Below are 18,574 nucleotides of genomic sequence, written 5' to 3' on the forward strand. Positions count from 1 at the left end.
AAAAAAAAAAAAAAAATCTTCAGTAGAGCTGCTTATAGCTGAATTGAACATGTTTCACAATGAATGAACTTTACACAGCTATTAAACTGAACTGAACTGAACTGAACCAACAATGAACTGACTGGAGCTGAATACTGACACTATTGTCTTGCCACAGCTGCTTTACAGCAGAATTTGGATTTAACACACATTTGAAGTTTGCATCTTTGATTCTGTTACTTTCCTGTTTAATACTGTTTTGAAACAATCTCTATTGTATAAAGGTAACTTGACTTTACTTGAATTTAAGTATAACAGCATTATAATGTACAGTATAAAAAAGGATATTAATTTGCTAAGGATTACATCTCCAGTATTAACCAAAACAAAATCTCTAACATAACGACATGGTACAGATGTATCAAGAATCACTAGTTGCAGTGATCTAATACAACGCTAGAGTAAGAGCGCAGACTCTGATCTCAGAGTGAAGAGGTTTCATGAGGGCATCCCTAACAACACAACTGACAATCCCTTGGTGTATGAGCTACATGTGGGTGGCCTTCAGCCATCATCAGTTTCCATGGCAATGGAGTACCGGTGGGCAAAAATCTAAATCAGATCTCAAGGAAATAGAGATAGCTTGAAGCGAGTGAAAGAAAAGTATGGCTGATGTTGCATGCACATGCCACTGGCATCCCAGACTGCTGTAGGAACTCTGCCACCATGAATACAACTAGCAGAAGCATGTACTTACTCATTTTTGACTTCAACTTGTCACAGGATTTCAGCAAGTTGTACTTGTTCTTGCTTTTGAGGCCAAACTTAACTCTCTCAGCTCTATCTGTGGCATATTGGCATTAAGTCTGGTTCAATATAAATATGCCCTAATGCTCAAAAATTATGTAAAGCCAGCCAATCAAATTGTATCTTGATATTTCAGACAGATTTTACCATTTTGTGTGTAGGGTCAGTGAACAGGCTGTGGGTCGTCAGATTCCGAGACTATCGCAAGTGACATAATATCTGCACTTTATTAAATAAATATTTCGAAATCTAAAAAATGTCCAAAAAACATTCTGCTAATACATTACATATATTTGATAATATAAATTAAATATATTTTAGATTCATTTTATCTAAATTTCCCTAATATTTGGGCAATTTTTTATTGTGCCTTTAAGTAGAATTTGCAACATATTTTGGCATTTGAAGGTTTAAACGTTTGGTTGTGTGGAATATTGGTACAAAAAAGTACAGGTACCACAAATGTAAAACAGCCTGATAATATTATGCAAATTTCAGCACCTGACAACATTGTGCTGCTATTTAGCACAGTTCTGTAAGCAAAGGTATGGTTCAAAGCTGTACATGTATCAAGCCAGTCCTATTAAGAACATAAATGCAAATGTGTTGTCAATTCAAATGAATAAAAAAAAAGTTAAGTTCAGCAGTAAAAAAGTAAAATGTGGTCAAAACAAGGGGTCAGAGCAGCTTAATTACTTACAGCTTATACAGCAAGAGAGATTTTCAGTGACATTTTACAGAGGTGACTTTGCTTCTACTCAGACATGCTCCCACCTTTAATGATCTGTGAACGTTCTCTACCGCTCCTGGACTCACATTCATATTCTAGAGATATTCCTATCTTTTCATTTTCATTCTCTTGTGCTATGCATGGTAACTGTGACTCTAAACTGCAGGAAATGAATGCAAGTTGAACGCGGGTGAACCAACAATATAACAATATGATATGCTTTGTGTATGCGCATTGTACAATATTAAAATTGATATTCAAACATGTATCTCTGTCTCTCTCTCTCTGACCTTACACACTCAAACTGTGACATTCAAGCATCTAGGCAAATTTGTTTGCAAATCATATCAAAACAGAAAAAACAAGCAATCACACTTTCTCATCACATATAATTTTGATGATAGCAACAGTATTTTTCAGCTGCTTGTTATAAACTGTTATGTTTCATATACTGTATTCTTTATTACCTACTGTAATACCTATTTTATCACATCTTCTGATTTTCTGAACGTACATACTTTAATTATTCTAACAAATCTTTTAATTACATCTATTATTCATATTTTTGCTCATTGTCTGCTTGAGTCTACATGCATCAGTAAGACAGCTCAACAGGAGTGCAGAGATTGAGAGATCTCCCAGAGGCTACAGACAAAGCACTATGCAGTTAAAAACTGGTACAGAACATAAACCTCTTAAATAGATTAGTAAAAGTCAAGGTTTGCTGTAAAGCTCCTCCATAAGACAAAGCTCAGCCTACAAGCACATGAGTTTATGGTCAGATGTATTCCAGATCTTGATTTTAGTCCCTAGTCTGTCTTTGGCAGACATCCTGTCCATCTCCCCTCTAATCAATGTAAATGGATTTTTGAAATTAAAAATCTATGTTGCCCAATTCCGTGTGAGTTGATGTATCTCCCCACAGAGGGACTGTGCATTAGCACGTAATGCCATTACAGATAGCTGTGGGGCAGGAACAGACTGACGGGACCTGCTCAGATATCATGCGAGGACAGAGTGAGGACAGGACAGACAACAGACCACTCTCCGCCTCCTTATTACTGTCTGCATGGTGACTAATGAGAATGCCAGATTTGATCCTCATCACGGGGGATTCACCACGTTATGACAAGATACTAATGTCCATTACTGCCTACTGTCCACTGAGGAAGACTGGACATTTGACAGCCTATGTGGTTTAATTATGTGGAACTTAACTTTTAACATCACACGAGTAAGGGGCCGTTCACATAGAACAAGTTTTTACATTCCACTACACTGCTTTTTCATAGTTTTTATGTAAACACGCACCAGATGGACCTGTTTGACCCACTGATCTATATAATGACTAGATTGCTCATTGAGTTCTAAACTCCCGTCAGGCGGTGAAGCCACCGGAAGTGTTCGAGCGGCCAGCTTACTATTCCCTAACGGCAGAGAGCATCATTAACTGACAGCAAAAACACTGACCTAAAATCATCCTATTTGAAGCATATCAGTCACACAGGATTAATTTTTAAAATATGTGTATGTGAAATAATTTTTACTTCATTTGTTATGTGCAATGCTTATGGTCTTTTTGGGCAGGATAAGCGATACATTGAAATCGTTTAGGTGGGTGTGTCTGCTGTGCACTGACGACACAGGTAACTGATCCATCAAAAAATATATTTCTTTATGTACGTAATTATGCAGGAAATATTAAACATGAATATATATTTGGTATTAATATCAGAAATTGATATAAATATAAATAAATAATACAATACAACCCTCTGTTACTATATTGTTCTATGTTGTTTTGAAATTAAAATCTTGGAAATAATGCTTCATGTCTTTAAGTCCGTACCGTATGTAATTAGTGTTATTTCTCTGAATAAATTTTGATGTGCCTGATTGAGCAACATCTATTTCAGACTGCAAATTCTATGGCGTTTTACTAGCATTACTGTTTCCATCGGAATAAAATGTCATGTTATGCATGTTTAATTATTTATTAATTTAACCAGCACTTAAATCATTACCTGATTCAAAATGAATGCTGTTGAAGAAATCATTATTGAAACATTTGCAGTTAGCCTACTGTACGAAGAAAAACACTAACAAAATTACATAAAGAGTGAATAACTATACAAGGCAAATTAAGGTATGCGTAAACAAAGCATAAATCTTTATTCAGATTTCAGAATGAGCACTTTGTCATTTGTAATACAAAGGTTGAGCGTCTTATGTTCATCATGTTCATCTGATATTCTCTACTGTAATGTATTAGAATGTAAATTGTATGATTTCCTATTCATTCAATAGAATGTATGAGAATACTAGGGAATACCAATATGGGGGTGCGGTGGCTTCACTTTTATGACATCATGAGCAATCCAGTTCTCTATTATAGATAAGTGGTTTGACTGTTGACTGCAATTGTGTCTTTTGCAGCATCATCATATGTGGCATTCTAAAATTATCTATATAATGACTAGATTGCTCATTGAGTTCTAAACTCCCGTCAGGCGGTGAAGCCACCGGAAGTGTTCGAGCGGCCAGCTTACTATTCCCTAACGGCAGAGAGCATCATTAACTGACAGCAAAAACACTGACCTAAAATCATCCTATTTGAAGCATATCAGTCACACAGGATTAATTTTTAAAATATGTGTATGTGAAATAATTTTTACTTCATTTGTTATGTGCAATGCTTATGGTCTTTTTGGGCAGGATAAGCGATACATTGAAATCGTTTAGGTGGGTGTGTCTGCTGTGCACTGACGACACAGGTAACTGATCCATCAAAAAATATATTTCTTTATGTACGTAATTATGCAGGAAATATTAAACATGAATATATATTTGGTATTAATATCAGAAATTGATATAAATATAAATAAATAATACAATACAACCCTCTGTTACTATATTGTTCTATGTTGTTTTGAAATTAAAATCTTGGAAATAATGCTTCATGTCTTTAAGTCCGTACCGTATGTAATTAGTGTTATTTCTCTGAATAAATTTTGATGTGCCTGATTGAGCAACATCTATTTCAGACTGCAAATTCTATGGCGTTTTACTAGCATTACTGTTTCCATCGGAATAAAATGTCATGTTATGCATGTTTAATTATTTATTAATTTAACCAGCACTTAAATCATTACCTGATTCAAAATGAATGCTGTTGAAGAAATCATTATTGAAACATTTGCAGTTAGCCTACTGTACGAAGAAAAACACTAACAAAATTACATAAAGAGTGAATAACTATACAAGGCAAATTAAGGTATGCGTAAACAAAGCATAAATCTTTATTCAGATTTCAGAATGAGCACTTTGTCATTTGTAATACAAAGGTTGAGCGTCTTATGTTCATCATGTTCATCTGATATTCTCTACTGTAATGTATTAGAATGTAAATTGTATGATTTCCTATTCATTCAATAGAATGTATGAGAATACTAGGGAATACCAATATGGGGGTGCGGTGGCTTCACTTTTATGACATCATGAGCAATCCAGTTCTCTATTATAGATAAGTGGTTTGACTGTTGACTGCAATTGTGTCTTTTGCAGCATCATCATATGTGGCATTCTAAAATTATCCGCTGAAGTTCAACTTAAAAAAAATTGTCTATAGACTCTGCTCTTCTTTAAAAATCCACTGCCCTGCATCTTGTGTTTTTAAACGCAATTCGATTTGACTGCAGGTATGTTGCTATTAAACAACAGTTTAAAGGGGTCATATGATGCGATTTCAAATTTTCCTTTCTCTTTGGAGTGTTACAAGCTAAGTGAATATTTTAACATTTTAGACAAAATATTGCCGCCAACTCAGCATGTCTCCAAGCAACATGCATCAGCTTCATAACATTCCTGAATGAATCAGTAATTTTGAAAAAATCTGTTGAGCCAATGATTCAATGACTCACTCACGAAAATGGTCACGTTTCATTCCTGAGTGAAGATATCCGATGTTCTTTCGAACGTTCAATGACTGATTCAATGACTCACTCATAAAGACCTTTTTCATTACTGAACAAATCAGTTGAATCAATGAATGATAAAGACAGTCACTTGTCACCACCTACTGGTGTAACCTGCAAAAAGAGTCTAAAAAATCCCAATCAGAGCACAAATACACAAACAAGCAGTGTAATGCATACAATGTTAAGCCAATCAAATTAAAAGACCAGAATGAACTGTTGTATAAAATGTTTGATCACAATTTTGCTATATTTGCAGGGTTTTTGCTATATATACAAGACAAAAAAGTCATATCAGGAAGAAGTTAGTGTCAAGCCTTGAGTGCCAACTTATTTTCCTGCCAATAATTTCAATAAATGGCCCTGTGGTTCACACGCACAGAGAGTGTGAACCATCTCTGGAGCAGGGTCAGGATAAAAACCTTGTTTAAAAAACCTTGTGGCAACACAGCGGGCAAGAATTCTGCCAACACAACAAAAAAGCAGTGAGTAGACACTTAAAGAGCTCATAAAAAAAAGATGAAAAAATAAGACTCTATGGCTTTAATTGAGTTCTCTCTCTCACACACACACACACACACACACACATACCCACGGCACCACACAAGCCCTCTTTCTGAGTAAATGATTCTACTTGCCTCTCAATATTCTAAAATCACTCAAGCAGAAGTGTCTATGAAATCTAGTTGGACTCTTGTGAATCGATTTCAAACATGATGCTCACTGAAGTGAATAAACATTTTCTATACAGATATTAGCTGATGCTTCTCTCTCATACTGTGTTTGATCACTGTCATGTAACAAAGGAAAACAATTTCCATCAGAGAACATTAAATAACTACAGTGCGGACCACTAACATGTTCATTTAAATATTTAATTCTCATTTAGCAGGTTTAATTTCCTTTCTGATTGCTCTCTTTGGGTCATCAAGAAGCAATGCTTAATGAAAGCATGATGTAATCATTTAACAGCACTGCACTTCTAATGTGACTGTAGTGCCAACAGGTCAAATTCAAGAAGACTGTATACAAGAGAGTGGTCAGGAATGCGGGATCAAATGGAGTCTCTCTGCCATTCTAATTGGATTGTGGTGTGTGATTTAATGTGGAAATAATAAAGTCAGAGGCTCTGTATTAGGGATGTAACGATTACCGGTTTGACGATAAATCATGATAGTTAGTATTACCGTTTCATCTTTTAATTATCATTAAAACCGTATTAGATTACCGCGATTTGAACAACTCGCGAATAAATCAATACTGTCCAGCATAAAGCACAGTTTTAAGTAACAGTCTCACGTGCACACAGCACGCAGCGTAGTTTCGTTTTGAGTGAAAACAGGGCGGAAAAGCTGGGAGGTTTTAAAAGAATTATACAAATAAATATATGAATTAATTAATTATATGAATGTACCTCTGAAGGTTCTGACTCTCTTCAGAAACGATTCGATGGCATTTTGTTTTCATCTTCGCTCCATGTAATACCTAAAGGACGTGTACTTAATCGCAATACTGCTTTGTCCACGGAGGTTAAGGGAAACAGCTCTAATTCAGCTTTTCCATAAGCGCCACCTAGTGTCAGAGAGTGGATTTACAGAGACTTATATTTACATTCAGCCTGTGTGCAGTGTCTGGCCAAAAACGGACCGAATTTGCATGCCCTGCTGTAAATTTTGACCGGTTGATGAAAAACAAGCTTATGTGGATTCTACACATTTAAACAATTCAGATAAGTTATCTAGAATTATTATGGAGCAGATAAAATACAAACATTTCTTAATCAATTATCATTTTGACATATCTTTTCTTTATTTAAAGGCTGAAATGTGAGGTTTACCTTTTTATTAAACTTTTTCAAAGCTTTATTTGAACATTTACATTAGATATTTCAACATGCTATTAAACTGTTGTCAGTCAAGTTGACATTTAAAATCCGAACATCATTGGTAATGTTATTGTTTTAGTGATTATGCAAACAAAAAGTCATTTTATTCGTTGTTTGTTGATTTTTAAATATAAAACTTGGTGAAGTGATTTATGTGTCGGTACTTTTTTGAACATCTCCAGCACATTTTAACAATACCGTGATAATACTGATAGCCATGATAATTTTGGTCACTATAATCGTGATAAGAATTTTTCATACCATTACATCCCTAATTTCGATTGATATTACTAAATAAATATGGAAAAGTCAGTGCTCTTACCAAACAAAATGTTTTGACTACATAATGAGGCTGGGTGGTTTACAATATGCAGTGGGTATTTTTCCAACTCAGTGATTCTGTTTTTGTTTTGTTTTTTGACATGTTGGTATTATATCTTTCACTTGGATGTTATAGTACAGACATTCATAATGTTACAAAAGATTTGTTCTATTTCAAATTAATGATGTGTATAACTTTCTATTCATAAAAGAATCATAAAAAGGAGAACAGAATCACATTTTCCACAAACATTTTATAAGCAGCACAGCTGTTTTTATTACTGATAAGAAATATTTCTTGAACACCATATATCAGCATATCGGAATTTCTGAAGGATCATGTGACAATGAAGAGTGGAGTAGTGGCTGCTGAAAATTCAGCTTTGCTATCGCAGGACTAAATTAAAAGTTAAAATTTATAACAATAGAAAACAGCTATTATAAATTGTAATAATATTTCACAACATTACTGTTTTAGTGTATTGCAGCTCATCAGCATTAAGAGACTTTTTTCAAACACGTACAAAGAATCAACCAACCCCAAACTTTTAAAGGTATAGTGCATGTTAAAAAATTTCACTTGAATTTGATTTATACATAATTTACAGAATAAAAGAGTTTTCAAATTTTGTAAATGCACGAAAACTATAAAATATAGCAGCCTATGCTGATGATCACCAGAACCTAAGAGACCATATAGCACTGTATGTTTATACTGCTACTGCTGACTGTGTGTGTCAGGTACCAAAATACGCAAAGTTATACTACTGTATTTTTTAAGTAACCAACTTAATGATCAATTCAGACTAACGTAAAGATCACAATCTTGCTGAAGCCAAATTTTCTCATTGTCAGATTGTTCTCTTTGCCATCCTATCAGACTGCAGTACACTAAGATGCAGTGCTATGTCTATGTGTATTTTCTATGTTTCTGAAGTTAGATAGATTTCTTCCAGCTGTTTAACTCTGACCCACGCAGGCTGTATGCCCGCCACCAGCCTCCAAAACGTCTCTGCTGCCACTTGGATGAAGTGCAGGTTTTGATGACTGTTTGGATTAAAAGAGGTTGTGGCCTCCAGCTTGGCAATTGTCATCCTGTATCTCAGTCCTTTTATGTTTTTAGAATAATCCAATTCTTTTTCACTATCATCTTTTTCTCTTCTCTTTCCTCTTTCTTTAGAGGCTGCAAGGGCATATATTCAGAATATATTTACGATGATTTTGCTAGTGATATATTAAACTTTTTTTATTTATTTTTGTTTTGTCATTATTTGTAACTGAAAAATATGAAATATATTTTCATATAATATACATATAATATATTCTATATATTAAAATGTAATTTAATTTAAGTAAAAAGATGGGAACGTAAACACTGCAAATTATTCTCATTATTACCATATTGATGGCAATTCATTTAGGTAATTTCAGTGCAAATAGATAATCAAAAGGATTTTAAAAAATACTGAAAATATTTCAGCCAGGCCCTCCAATTCAATTCCAATTAAAGTCCAGTATTGTCTTCAGTTGCTGACATTTCGCTTTAAGGTTCGACATGTGCAATAATAGTTATACAAGTAAAAACTTGAGAATGAACTGTATGAAAAGCGCACTACAGAGAAAATGTATTTTCCCTGAGATACTCAAAGCACAATATCTTGCAGCGACAATTGCAGCACAGCTCTTAGATCTGCCTCTCCACAGCAGTAACTGAAACTCCTGACTCGACAAACTTACTATACTGTGCTGAGGCCACATGATTTAAATGGCTGTACATATTAATTGAAAATGTGCAGCTAATAAAGTTATGTGGGTATGCATGTATGCATGGCTAACTTCAGAATGGAATACTAAGCTTACTACTTTCTGAATGCTGCATTTTGCTCATTTGCAAAATTAGTAAATTAAACAGAATAAACATTTCAAATGGTAGTACTGTATGTTTTGTCATAATCTCATCACATTGCATGTTTAAGAAAAACATTTTTTAAACTGTTTTATCATTGTATCTGATCTAGGGCGCTATGAAATCAGCCCAATTTCTTTCTGTTTCTGTTTTTTCCAAATTCTGTTTTGTTTTCTCAGATTCTTTGTCTTCCATTTAAAAAAATTCTGGGTTCCATTTAATGGTTTATATTAAATTTTAATAATCAAAAAGCATGTCTAATCAATTTAAATTGTAAAACTTTAACAACTTTAACAACATTTATTATTTTTTATAATAATAGGGCCCTATAAAATGTTTTTTTTAATGATTTAATACAATATTATTATCAAATATGGTGGTAATCAAATGAGAAGGCATAAAACATTAACAATTTAATGAAATAAATTGTTATCAAATGTGACCGGTGCTGGCAAAATGAGTCAAAATGCGCATGGGCTAATTTGGAGCTCATGGCCGGTTCAAACACCGTGGAACCACATAAATAACAAACATAGAACGTTATTAGCAAAACCAATAAGAAAGCTTGGAGGCATGGCATACACCTTGATGTACAATAAAATAAATAAATTACACAAAGTTTAAATAAAGTAAAAATCAATAAACCCTCTGGAACCAAATAAATAAGTACAACAAATAAATAAAAACTTAAGATAAACAGCAAAAGTCAACAGGCTTTTCAAAATCCAAAATATTGCCAAACGGGCGCTTTTGCATTTCGTTTCGAAACGAAAGCCTACTAGGTGATTTTGTTTTGGAACCTTCAGAAAGTTTTAACTCGATTTTTCTCAAAATTGACTTTGCTGTCTCGGCTTCAAGCGGGTGAAGCATTTTTTGGTCGATTCCAACAAATCATACATCATTTTGAAAGTTTTTTAATGTAGATTGTGAAAATAAAAAGTTTGAAAATTAAAATTTGCTCATTGCCACTCATTTTGCTAGCACAGGTCACAGATATTTTTTTAATGCTTTTATTTTTTAGCAAACATAGTGCTACACAAAAAAGTAAAAAAAAAAAATCTGTAAAAATTTGCAGTAAAAATCAAAACATGGTGTAACATTATTATTTCTTTGATAATGTATTCGTGGCACAATTTATTCAAGTTAAACCATACTTTTATTTTGATAGGTTGTTGCTAAGTTTCTGAGTGTGTAGTCTATATTATGACAATAGTTTTTTTTTTCTCCAATGAAACTGTAAAATGCTCATGATGTAAATTCTCAGAGCACTTTGGAGATGAAGTTTAGGTGTTCATGTCCTCATATAGTGAGACGGCAGATGCTGAAAGCACCACAAGCATCACACGCTTGAGTATGTGCAGTAGACGAAACCACGCCATTCATTCGCACAGAGACACACAGAAATCACAGGGCCCTGCTGATCCCAGCAGATACATTTGATGACAATTTACATCAGATAAATATCTGTGGAAGTGATCAATAAATTATTTGTTTTGAAGGTAATTTTACTCCTGGTAAAGCCAAACGCTGCAAAATCACCACTGATTCAAATTCAACATGCAAAACACAATGTCTGAATAAGGATCCTCAGCTCAGACCAAAGGGAAGCACAGAATGATATCAAACATCAGCATTGCATTGAGATAAAGTTTGAAAAGAAATTAAAGAAAAAGAAAGGGATGTAAAGAATGACAGCAGATTAGCGTCACTGCTGCTCAAGTTGTTTGTGTATCAGTCACGTTAGCAGAGCAGAACAAGCAGCGGGTGAAGCAAAGAGAGACGCAGCCTGGTTTCTGCTGAAGGTAGCCAGCTGTGATGATGCAAGCAGTGAGGAATCACAACACAATGACAGCAAGCAGCTCGGCATCATGACGAATTTAAGCATTTAAAGCAGATGAGTGCATGTGCTTTCTGAACTCCCCACTGTGCCATTAGAGCACACACACACAGTCTGGGTTAACTGTTAACTACCACACACAGTTCTGGAGATGAGGAACACACTCACCTTCGGTCTCACCACACAATGTGCACTGTGACTCTACAGAATCAGAAAAAAAAACAAGAAAGAGAGAACTGTGAGCAAACATTTACATACACAGTATATTGCGAGGACAGTCACATGAATGAATTTTTCATGACTGGGTGTTTTTTTGACTACAGGCATGTAGTTGGACTCAGACTATCAAAGATGTAGATGAGTTTGTTTCTTCATCAGAACAGTTTTGGAGATATTTAGCAGATTGATGGACTGGAGTCGTGTGGATTACTTATGGATTATTGTGATGCTTTTATCAGACGTTTGGACTCTCATTCTGATGGCCAGAGGATCCATTGGTGAGCAAGTGATGTAATGCTAAATTTGGATGGCCTGAGAATGAGAAAATTTTCAGCAAATTGTCAATTTTGGGTGAACTATTTGGTGAACTTTTAGTACAAAACACACACAGAACACTCAGAATCTGATATCATATCTGTATATTAATTCAATAAAAACATAAACCAGATTATTGTACAAATAATGCATAAATTAATCTATAAATTAATAAATAAAATACAAAAGGTATATAAAAGCCATGAATGCCACTATAACACTCAACCTTTTCCCATGCTTTATCAAGGTCACATTATAACTTTCGTGGAAACTTTCATGCAACTTTTTAAATGTCCAAATACATCATAAAAAATAAATGATCAAATTGATCAATTGTTAAATTAAACACGTACTTTATTTCAGTGGACATATGAAATAAAACCAGTGAGAGAGTAAAAAGTGTGTGTAATGAGATTTTTAAAGTGCCTATAGTTTAAATAATAAACGCCCAATTATTCAAATAGTAAATAAGCATAATTCCACTTAAGCATCTGTTTTGTTAGTCCCACCTGCATTGGTTCGTCTCAGGATTTCTCTTCTATCAAATTTCAAAGTATTTTGGTAAAACATTTTGTACTCCATAATTATTTCATCTGTGGCCTCAATATGCAAAAATATCAAACAGATACTTTTGGGTCCAATTAAACACACAAGTTTGCACACACAGACACACATTTGCAGCCGAAATGCAAATAAACACAGAAACTACAGCAAGACTCAAATATGAATGCATGGAATTTACAATTTATGAAAAACATTACAGTCATATAAATTTTTTTTTATCAAAATATGAAACTATGTTCAAGAAAACAACTCTATTCATCTGTAAAACATGGGATCTTCACAAGACTACACTGTAAAGAAATTTGAACACTATACAAATTCTGTCATGTATTAATTCAGTTCATTTCAATGGCCATTAAATAGAACCGCTTTACTATAAAAGACATTGCGGTGCTACAGCAGTGACTTAAATAGTCGTTCTGCTGTGTTGAATGGATGATTCAGTGAGTATCTGATTAGTATTCATTATATAGCGCTGTCATATTCCCATGCCGCTAATTAAGAAATGATTGACATTTGTTCATAATCGTGTTGAGAGATGTGAACAGGCAACAAATTCAACAAATCAATCATCTCATCAAGTGTCTTGTGTTTCTGGCAGACTCCAAATATGCAAAAATCCAGTCCAAACATCATAAATGAAGCCTAAACTGGGAAAATTACGTAGTATCATTCCAAACAGAAATGGCAAAAAAAAAACACTTCAGCAAATGCAGCAAAAATCCTATTCTTTTATGGGCCTTTATTGACATGTTTACTGGAGCTTTTAATTCCTGATCACTTTAACTTCCTCTCTGAAAGTAAACCAACAAAACTTTAGACAGTGACACTACATATTTGTTATGTTACTGACTTAAAAGCAGCTAGAATTGGACAGGAAATTGAGTTGGACAGCAACATCCATATTCATAAAGATATTTACAGTAAAAGATAAATGCAGATACTGATCCAAGACCTCATCCCTGGCCAAGACACCAAAAGTTCAGATTTACATATCAGTTTGACTTATGTCCAATTTGAGATTTCGAAGTCAAAAAGCCCCCATAGAAACACAGAGAGAACAATATGCACACAAATTTTGGATGCAACATGCACAGGGACTACTTGTATCAGCTGCATGTGACTGAGCAATTTTTGACTTGCGATTCGCCAAAATAAGAAGCACTAACTGGCTCTGCCTAACCTGCGCATGAAAAAAGCGTTTCAACTCATTCCACAACTAAGCATTCCATAATTAACACCAGTATTTGCATATTAGCCTTGTGTGCTAACACTCTCTGCTTTAGTTGGCGTAGTGTTAACGGTGGGAGTGTCAGTGGTGATAATTAGCTTTTCTGTTCTGGTCTTTTTTCACAGGCACACAGAGGCTTTTCTTCGGATCTTTTCTTCAGATTTCTGCGAGGAGACAGGGTGTTAATACCCGATTATATCATTATAGAAAGATTCTACATTCTATTTTTTTAAACATCGGCTCTCCTTTGATGAGGTCATAAGATACAAATTGATTAACAAGAGCAGAATCATGTACAGATATAAACGAGTCAGCCTATAGTTAATGGAGGTCAGTTCAAAAATGATCAGTGCAGATAGATTATATCGACAAGCTTCCTGGCCTGTGTAAACACACAGAAATGTGTGTTACTCTATATAGATTACTATTGATTTCAGTTTCTGCGCTCCAAAATAATCCCTCTAACTGCTCCTGCAGGAGCTGACAAAGCACGTCTGTACTTTCAGATTGTATCAGACTTTATGAAGACTGTTAGCACTCAGTCTATCATAAGCACTCTGCTAGTAAGAGCTCTCTCGGTCCCCAAGAGTAAGAAATATAACAACATACCAAGTCTGCAAAGGAATATACGGCAGCAGTGCTAACATTCAGACCAAACAGCAGGTGCAAGTGTGATTTTTTTTTTAATATTAAACAATTTTTGAGAAACTTACTTTTTGAACAAAATGTTGTCAGTTTCAGTACTTTTACAGGTTGTGCTCTGCTAAAGAAAATAGCTTCAAACAAAGCCACAGCAAAGTGTCACAGTTTACAGTTGTGAATCTCTTAACAACACACAGTGGTTTTTGTTGAATGAATCGACTGAAAGAATGATTCAGTGACTCCTGAATGAATCAGTGTTGTTGAACAAATCCGGTGTAAGTGGAAAATTCAATGATTCATTCACATATTCATACATATGTCAGTTGTTCCAATTCAGTCAGTTCACTCAATACAACACATGACTACTCTTGCACCATTTGCTGAAGACACCTTTATTCACACCTGAAAGACCAATGAATGACACATGACGACGTGGGCAGGGCTACCTGCATACAGCATATACATGCAGTCGCATACGTTCTTCAGCTCTTCACCACGCTGTTAGAACACCATCATGCCACATTCACAAGAATAACCCATGGTGGTGACTCTTGTTGAAGAAAAAGGCATAAAAGAGAAGTTTTTAGCTCGAGTTTAGCACAGCTACCAAATGGCTATTAAACTTTTTCATGAGAAATGACTGAGCATAAGATCTCACCCCTGTCCTACGGCATGTGGGTGTTTATGGTCACAAGCACTGTGGGTCACAAGTGTTTGGGAGTTGTCCACACTAGGTTGGCTCTCTCCAACCATGGTGCGTGTGTGCACTGCCAGCAACTCTATCGTTCCGCACTCACGCAGCGTGTAGCATGTGCTTGGTGGGGCAGTGGCCAGACACGGTGTGTTCCAGTCTTCTAGGGCTTATCCTGATGCGCCTCTCGCCGTTGTTGGGGATGGCCACGGAGAGTTAGGACGATCGTGTGGAGGCAGAGAAAAGTCTATGTAGTGTTCACGACAAGGTTCCACTGGCTGCCCTGAGTCGGAGCAGAACTTTAACTTTCATCTTGCTGGATGCGGACGAGGAATGCTCTGATTATATTTTCCAAGCAGGGCAGATTGCGGATCCCGTCACGCTCTTCAAGGCGATGGATGGAAGTGAAGTGATGGAGGGCCCTTGCATGGGTCTGTTTTGGAGAACGGCAACAAAGTTTGTCAGTGGAGTGGCTTGACCCTTGCACGCGGACCCTCCTGATAATGGTAATCACGTCATACAGGCAGTGCGCGGACCGTTATGAAATATCTATGTTCTGCTCCGTCTTGCGCATGGTTGAGCGTGTGAACCTTTCAAGGTATAATTAGGTCTTAGGTTTGCAGGCTATGTGTGAACCTCTGTTTGAGCCTTTAGGATACTTAAAGTCTAAGAATACTGCCCTGTGGTTGGTAGGCCTACTGGCATCAGAGAAGCGCACTGGTGATCTTCATGCGCTGTCAGTGCATCCCTTGTGCTCTTGTTAAAACTGCTCACTCTGTCAAATCTCTGACTCAGAGGAAAACAGGAGATTTCATGCTTTGTACGAGTTGTATGCAGGTGCATGGAGCAGATGCAGGCTGTAACCAGCTTTGTAATATTTGCCAACTTGGCCCCATGTGAAGCTGCTATTTGAATGGCGTCTTTTACATTGGATTGTAAAAAGCTATGTCTATAGTATATAAGACATATGGCCATTATGATTAATAAACGGTAACGGTAGCTATGTCCATGCTTACCGCATGGGTTTTTAAACCAGAGGCCATCACTCTCTTAAAAAAAAAAAAAATGGTGAATGTGGTGGTGCTGGTCCCTTATGTTTAATTCTGCTAATTTGTAGGGCGTGAATATATGTGCCATAGTCATGTGTTGTACCGAGTGAACCGACTGAATGGGAACGTTGAGTTATGCATGTAACTACTGTTCCCAGAAGGAGGGAAACGAGGTACAACACCTCTGGGCACCACGCAGTCGGAGGCTTGTAGAAATATCCCATAGTAATGTATCTCATATATGAACAACTCAACATTTTTCTCCTGAACGAATCAGTGTTTTTGAATAAATCGGTTAATCAAATGATTCAATGACTCATTCTTCGAACTAATCAGTGGAGTCAGTTATAATTAAGTCACTTGATGCCAATTACTGCCGTATAATGTAACCTGTTCTAGTTTAATGTCTCTTATTACATGCCGCACTAATATGTGTATATATTAAAATAATATAAATTAATTTAAAGGGATAGTTCACCCAAAAATGAAAATTAATTTACTCACCCTCAAGCCATCCTAGGTGTATAAGACTTTCTTCTTTCAGACGAATACAATCAGAGTCATATTTAAAAATCTCCTGGCTCTTCCAAGCTTTATAATGGCAGTGAATTGGTGATACTCAATAGTCCAATAGAAGTCCAATAAACTGCGTCCATCCATCATAAAAAGTACTCCACACGGCTCCGCAGGGTTAATAAAGGCCTCCTGAAGCAAATCGATGCGTTTTTGTAAGAAAAATATGCATATTTAAAACTTTATAAACTGCAATCTCTAGCTTCCGCTAACTGTCGTACAGGCGTATGACAGAGTTTATTGGACTTCTATTGGACTATTGAATATCACCCATTCACTTTTAATGTAACTCCAATTGTATTCATTTGAAAGAAGCTGTCTGTATGAAAGCCCTTGGTGAGCAGGTCTGTTCTTCTTTGCAGATGACGGACTCTATCTGTTTATTCCCTCTTAATACAGTCTCACCCAATCAGAGCGCTGAAAAAGGTGGGCGAGTGAGACCAAAGTAAGAGCCTCATCTCTTACATTAGAGCAGACGCGAGTCCTTGACTGGACTGTTCTTTCTGTTTTTTCCATTATCTGTTTGTCTTTAAAAATAGTGCGACAAGTACAGAACAAGTTCATTCTCTCTCACAGAAGACAGAACTACTAATTAAGTTCTAAAATAGAGAAGTGTGAGTGTTTGTGTTTGTGTATTTTGAAAGTGTGAGGGAAGGGTGTTAGACTGTTGATTATTTTTTTGTTCTTTATATTTTTTCCATGCTCTCAGAGGCACAGAACAGACTTGTCATAAATTTCCTAACATCCAGCATCTTAAAATAAACTTGGAAAAACCATATAATACACAGAATAGCACACAGAGACCTGAACACAGTGAAAGTTGTTGTGCATGTGACATTTTTAGTGTACTCTGAAGGTAAACAGTCATCAAGTGTTGTTATCTGCCATACAGGGCTCATGCATTTGGGTATGTTTCAGTATTTGAATTAGTTTAAAAGCTTCCAGTATCTATCCTAATCTCCATTTAATCTCATCATTTAAAATAAATGATGTTTTAGATGATGCTAAAGATTCTCCACATTCTCACATTTTCAAAAGCTATCCTGTAATGGACCTCTGTTCCATCTAACCTCTTTGATAATGTAACAAGCCTGAGACGCAGACAAAAATGCAAAAGCCTGAAAAGCAAAACATTAAAAATAGCACTTTCAAAAAGGTACCGTCACAGTACCGAGATATAATGATTTAAGATACCATGCTATTTATAACGTATTCCAACATACTACAAAGAATTCCATTGTACTTTCTTGTTGGTGGTATAAACTAGGGGAATTATAAAAGTATTATAATAATGCAAAATATATTTATTTCTGAAAAAAAAAAAACTTACTGCCTTTTACAAGTAGTCTGGTTCAGTTCACTTAACGTGACCTCATGCAAAACTTAGTTGAACATATAAAAAGTGCAGTCTTACATTGAACTAACTTTCTTTAAAAAATTCTCTTTAAACTGTTATAGCAGCTGCATCCGGATCCTCAGAATACTGTATACTTCCCTACAATGTAGCAGGCAAAAATAGTATGTCAAAAGAGTAGTATATCCAAATTCACAGTATTTCTATCTGGATGACCTATTACTTCTGTTGATGATCTGAAGTGTGCATCCAATGGACACTTTAACTATTGTATTAGGCCATGAGAGAGGATATGTGAATGGCAGTGAAGCGACACAACTGAGTCACAATAACGACATCAAGTTTAGTACATCCAGATTAGGGCTGCACGATTAATCGCATGCGATATTTAACGCGCATCTTGTCAGAAAGCCGGTTCTGTAATCAGCGGTAAATCTCCATCACCTGTGTGCTTTCACAATGAGCAGCATTAACTACACAGAGCCGTTGTTCACTGA

The 18,574-nt window shown here is 35.7% G+C and overlaps 1 protein-coding gene across 1 annotated transcript in view; it reads right to left on the bottom strand.

Annotated features, from left to right (window-relative positions):
• The window catches only part of LOC107654879 (disks large-associated protein 2-like), a 164,304-nt gene that overhangs the window by 79,009 nt on the left and 66,721 nt on the right, over positions 1–18,574 (bottom strand). The window contains exon 3 of the mRNA XM_016442184.1: positions 11,608–11,640. Within this exon, the coding sequence (XP_016297670.1) occupies positions 11,608–11,640 (33 nt within the window). The remainder of the gene's footprint in view (positions 1–11,607; positions 11,641–18,574) is intronic.

Source organism: Sinocyclocheilus anshuiensis, unplaced genomic scaffold (assembly GCF_001515605.1).
Source record: "Sinocyclocheilus anshuiensis isolate Anshui unplaced genomic scaffold, SAMN03320099.WGS_v1.1 scaffold335, whole genome shotgun sequence".
In the NCBI taxonomy this organism is placed as follows: Eukaryota; Metazoa; Chordata; class Actinopteri; order Cypriniformes; family Cyprinidae; genus Sinocyclocheilus; species Sinocyclocheilus anshuiensis.